The 4,645-nt window shown below is 36.5% G+C and overlaps 1 protein-coding gene across 1 annotated transcript; it reads left to right on the top strand.

Annotated features, from left to right (window-relative positions):
• Positions 1-1,152: 1,152 nt before the first annotated feature.
• On the top strand, positions 1,153-3,395 carry LOC147399741 (protein NUCLEAR FUSION DEFECTIVE 4-like). Its single transcript, XM_086446618.1, has one exon. The coding sequence runs from the start codon at positions 1,387-1,389 to the stop codon at positions 3,115-3,117; it is 1,731 nt and encodes a 576-aa protein (XP_086302744.1). The 5' UTR covers positions 1,153-1,386; the 3' UTR covers positions 3,118-3,395.
• The last annotated feature ends 1,250 nt before the right edge of the window (positions 3,396-4,645 follow it).

Genomic DNA, 4,645 nt, shown 5'->3' with positions numbered 1-4,645 from the left:
AAAAACTCGGTTTAGTCAATCGGGATTTTGATTAAAGTAATTTTTTTTTTTTATAGAATTTAAATATTTATTGTATAAATACAACAATATTTTATGACTAAACATTTTCCAATCTATATTATTTAATTACAAAATTATAATTATTTTAATTTCAATATATATATATATATATATAAGGAAATGTTCAGCACCAAACATTTTGGCAAAACATTTTTCAAAACATGGGTTAGAAATTTTGGAATTGGCTGATTTTTGGTGATGATGGTCTCTATGGTGAGGAGATCATCATCACCAAAAATCAGCCCATTCCAAAACTTCTAACCCCATCAAAAATGGTTTACAAAAGATTTTTCAACTTGTAAACATAGGGCTAGAAGTTTTGGAATGGACTGATTTTTGGTGAGGATGATCTCCTCACCGTAGAATCATCCTCACCAAAAATCAGCCCATTCCAAAACTTCTAACCTATGTAGGGCAAAAATGGTTGGCTAAAATGTTGGCCAAAATGTTTGGTGCTGAACGGGACCCATATATATATATATATATATATATATATATATATAATATATATATATATATAAATCGAGTTAAATAGATTGACTCGTCTGTGACAAGTTGACTCATCTGAGACAACTTGGTCTCATCCATGGATGAGACGAGACGCCAAACCGAGTTTTGAAACCATGGATGCAATCCTCAATTTTACAAGATCCAGAGTCAAGCAAGAAAAAAAAAGTTCGATTTACAAGTGTATGATTGAACTTTTTCGTAGAACAAATATTTCTCCAATTGAACCCCCTAAAGAAATAATTTTCTCATCATGTATGGAAAATCCTAATGCGTTGCATACACCCCAAAACTTATAAACCAACTCTCTTTTTTGACATTTCCTAGTTGCAATCAAGCATTTTCTAGAAAATTAATTTTTATGGACAACTTTTTCTCTACAATCATAGTTGGACGGTTGGGAACACTAAGAAAGTGGGGATTCCCATCTAAGCCTTTAACAACATTCCTTTTATCTTTAGGACATTTGTTCAAAATGATAACGTCTTAATCCATCCTTCACAAATATTTACTATATTAGCTCCTACAAACTCATCCAAGCTATTTATTTACTTATTTTTTGTCTTCTATTGTTAACATCCATATTACTAAGACCACAGTTGTGCCCCCGAAATTTCATCTCCCCCTCTCTTTCTTTCCTTTTCTAATCCTTCCCATGTTGTAAACAAACATATCTGTCTTGTCTCATCTTCTCTTCCATATAAACCCTTCTCTTCCCCAAATCTTTCTTCATCTCAATCAAAGCCTAAGCTTGCTCTCATCTTACATTCCTTAAAATCCTTAATTTGTTGTGTTAGAGGAAACAAACAATTTAGAGACATGGGTGATGCAACCATGGCCGGTACGAGTGGTGGTGGTGAAATGGTTCGTTTTGTCGCACACGTGGTTCGAGGGAGATGGTTCATGATATTCGCATCGTTTCTAATCATGTCCATGGCTGGTGCTACTTACCTCTTTGGAATTTATTCCAAAGAAATAAAAAGGTCGCTTGGGTATGATCAGACGACACTTAATACGCTAGGCTTCTTTAAGGATCTTGGTGCAAATGTGGGTGTTCTATCTGGACTAATTGCCGAGGTGACCCCACCATGGTTTGTGCTCATGATTGGAGCGGGCATGAACTTTGTAGGATACTTCATGATATGGCTCTCCGTAACGGGCAAAATTGCCAAACCGCACGTATGGCACATGTGTGCTTATATCTGCATTGGTGCTAATTCTCAGAATTTTGCCAATACAGGTGCACTCGTTACGTGTGTCAAGAACTTCCCAGAGAGTCGAGGCATCATGTTGGGTCTATTAAAGGGATTCGTTGGGCTTAGCGGAGCCATTATGACCCAACTTTACCTCGCAATCTATGGCAATGACTCTCAATCTCTCATCCTCTTAATTGCGTGGCTCCCTGCAGTGGTGTCCGTCTTCTTTGTATACACGGTCAGAACGATGGAAGTTGTTAGACAGGCGAACGAGACAAAAATATTTTACCATTTCCTTTACATATCTATTGTACTAGCTTTGTTTCTCATGTTTATGACCATAATTCAGAAGCAAGTGACGTTCTCTCATACCGGGTACATCACGACTTCAACCATTGTTTGTATCCTACTCTTTTTACCACTTGTTGTAGCAATGAGAGAAGAAATTAAACTATGGAATCAAAAGAAACTACCCATTGATCCCCCAGCTATGGTGACTGTGGAGAAACCACCAGTTGTAGAAGCGGCATTGCCGCCTCCAACCTCAAATCAACTAGAAGAAGCACCCAAACATTCTTGGTTTGCCAACATTTTCAAGACCCCGGATAGGGGTGAAGATTACTCAATCTTGCAAGCGTTATTGAGCATCGATATGTTGACCATCTTCATAGCTACATTTTGTGGATTGGGTTCATGTCTGACCGCAATCGATAACTTGGGACAACTTGGCGAGTCATTAGGCTACCCAACTCTTACCATAAGCACATTTGCGTCGCTTGTAAGTATATGGAATTATAGCGGAAGGGTGTTTTCAGGATTCGTCTCTGAAGCCCTTCTCTCAAAATATGGATTTCCTCGTCCTCTCATGATGACAATTGTTCTTGTTTTGTCTTGCGTTGGTCATCTCCTTATTGCCTTCCCAATCCCCGGTTCACTCTACATTGCTTCCGTGATCATTGGGTTCTCTTATGGTGCACAATTGACTTTGCTCTTTACAATGATATCTGAACTATTTGGTCTCAAATACTACTCAACGTTGTTCAATTGTGGACAATTGGCTAGCCCAATTGGTTCTTATGTACTCAATGTGAGGGTTGCTGGAGTCCTTTACGACAGAGAGGCGGTAAAGCAATTCGCACATAAGGGTATGGCTAGTTTGCCAGGGCAAGACTTGACTTGCACTGGGGTGCAGTGTTACAAACTATGTTTTATCATACTTGCTGCAATTTCGGCGTTTGGGGCTCTTGTTTCGTTTATTTTGGTAATGAGAACACGCAAATTCTACAAAAGCGATATCTATAAGAAGTTCAGAGAGCATTCAAAGGAATCCGAGACGGAGATGGCTTTGTCTTGAACCTCGATCAAGAACCAACACTGAGATTGAGGAAAGATCTCATTGATAAACATGGTGGGAAGGTTGGAATAAATAGTATACAGAACAGAATCCAAGAAGAGAACCCAAAATTAAAAAAAGCTTTGCTTTTGTCTGAGTCAAGTTTTTTTTTGTGATTTTTCTTTGGAATTATCCCTCTTTTTTATTTGGGTAGAAGAGTAGGTGTCTGCTCTTTTGTACCTCAATGGCAAAATTCACACCAATAATGTGCTCATATCATCTCTAATAGAAAAGGATATTTGCTTCTTTTCTACACTTTATTCTTGTTGGAAAATACTATCCTCAACAGATCATTAAAAAAAAAAAATTGTATCTAACACCTTTTTTTTTTCCTACGATCCATTTTTCGAACTATTGAGGTTAGAAAAGTCCTTGTTTTTTTACACCGAAGTCAACAAAATAAACCCCATTTCACAAAATTTTGAATAAATTTTTGGTCTTCATGTGGATAGTTCAAGGCTTCAAGAAGTACATCTTCATCTGTATAGATCATACTTTCAAAACTCGTCTGAAATTGAAACATATCACCTTAGTCATCTCGGTATCAGGCATAGACAAGACAGATGAACAAGTCAATGTATCAGACGGAATTTAAAACCCCACGTTCATTTTTCTCATTATTGAACGAGATGTCTCAAACTTTGAAGGGGGCAGCCCACTTCAAAATTTCGGTAGAGCCCTTTTCCTTGGATATCACGTGGCGTCTCCAAGGAGATATCCCAAATATTGATGAAAAAGTAGGGGTGTGAAATAAATGCAAAACGTCATGTGTCAAGTTGTAAGGAGGGTTCTATGGAAATTTTGAAGTGGGCTGCCCCGCTTCAAAGTTGGACTCGTGCTCGTGTGTTATCGTATTGTTGCATATAGAGTCCTTGTGACAGCATCTAGATAATTTAACCATACAATGAATAGTCTATGCCTGAAAGAACATTATTATAAAATTTCAATCCAATTCTGAAATATTTTGTCAAACTTTGACTTGAATTTGGAAAATTTGAAGAATTTCGATTGTCACTTAAATTATTAATTCAAGATGGCTTTTAACTGTAACTAGAAGGTGGCATGTGCAAACGCACATGTATCGAAAGGGTTTTTTTATAATTTAAAATATTGATTAAAGGATTTTTAAAGATTATATTGTAAAAAATACCTTTTGTAACTTTGAAAATTAAGATTGAACCGTCGTGCCTTGAAATTTTTGTGGTGTTTTTATTAAAATGACCTTAATTATATAAAATTTAAATATAAGAGTGGGGCATTTATGATCATTCAAATTTTGGTGTTCATAATCCACCTTCTTTCATATAATAGTAAAGATTAGTAGTATTAGAATATACTTAATTTTAGTGACGATGATCTTCTTGTTAGCTAAATGAACCGCACAAGTGACGAGTAAGTGCAATCATGATTTTAAAACTCTTTTTGATGTCTCATCCATGAACTAGATCGAGTCATTTGATTTATTCATGACATCTCCCTCAGTAATAGA

This window comes from Akebia trifoliata, chromosome 6 (assembly GCF_017979445.1).
Source record: "Akebia trifoliata isolate Shusen 1 chromosome 6, ASM1797944v1, whole genome shotgun sequence".
Classification (NCBI taxonomy): Eukaryota; Viridiplantae; Streptophyta; class Magnoliopsida; order Ranunculales; family Lardizabalaceae; genus Akebia; species Akebia trifoliata.
The sequence above is the reverse complement of the archived record's forward strand: the minus strand, read 5'-3'. Positions and strand labels throughout refer to the sequence as shown.

Excerpts from the sequence above, each read along its gene's own strand:
- LOC147399741 (XM_086446618.1), top strand. The coding sequence starts at position 1,387 with ATGGGTGATGCAACCATGGCCGGTACGAGTGGTGGTGGTGAAATGGTT.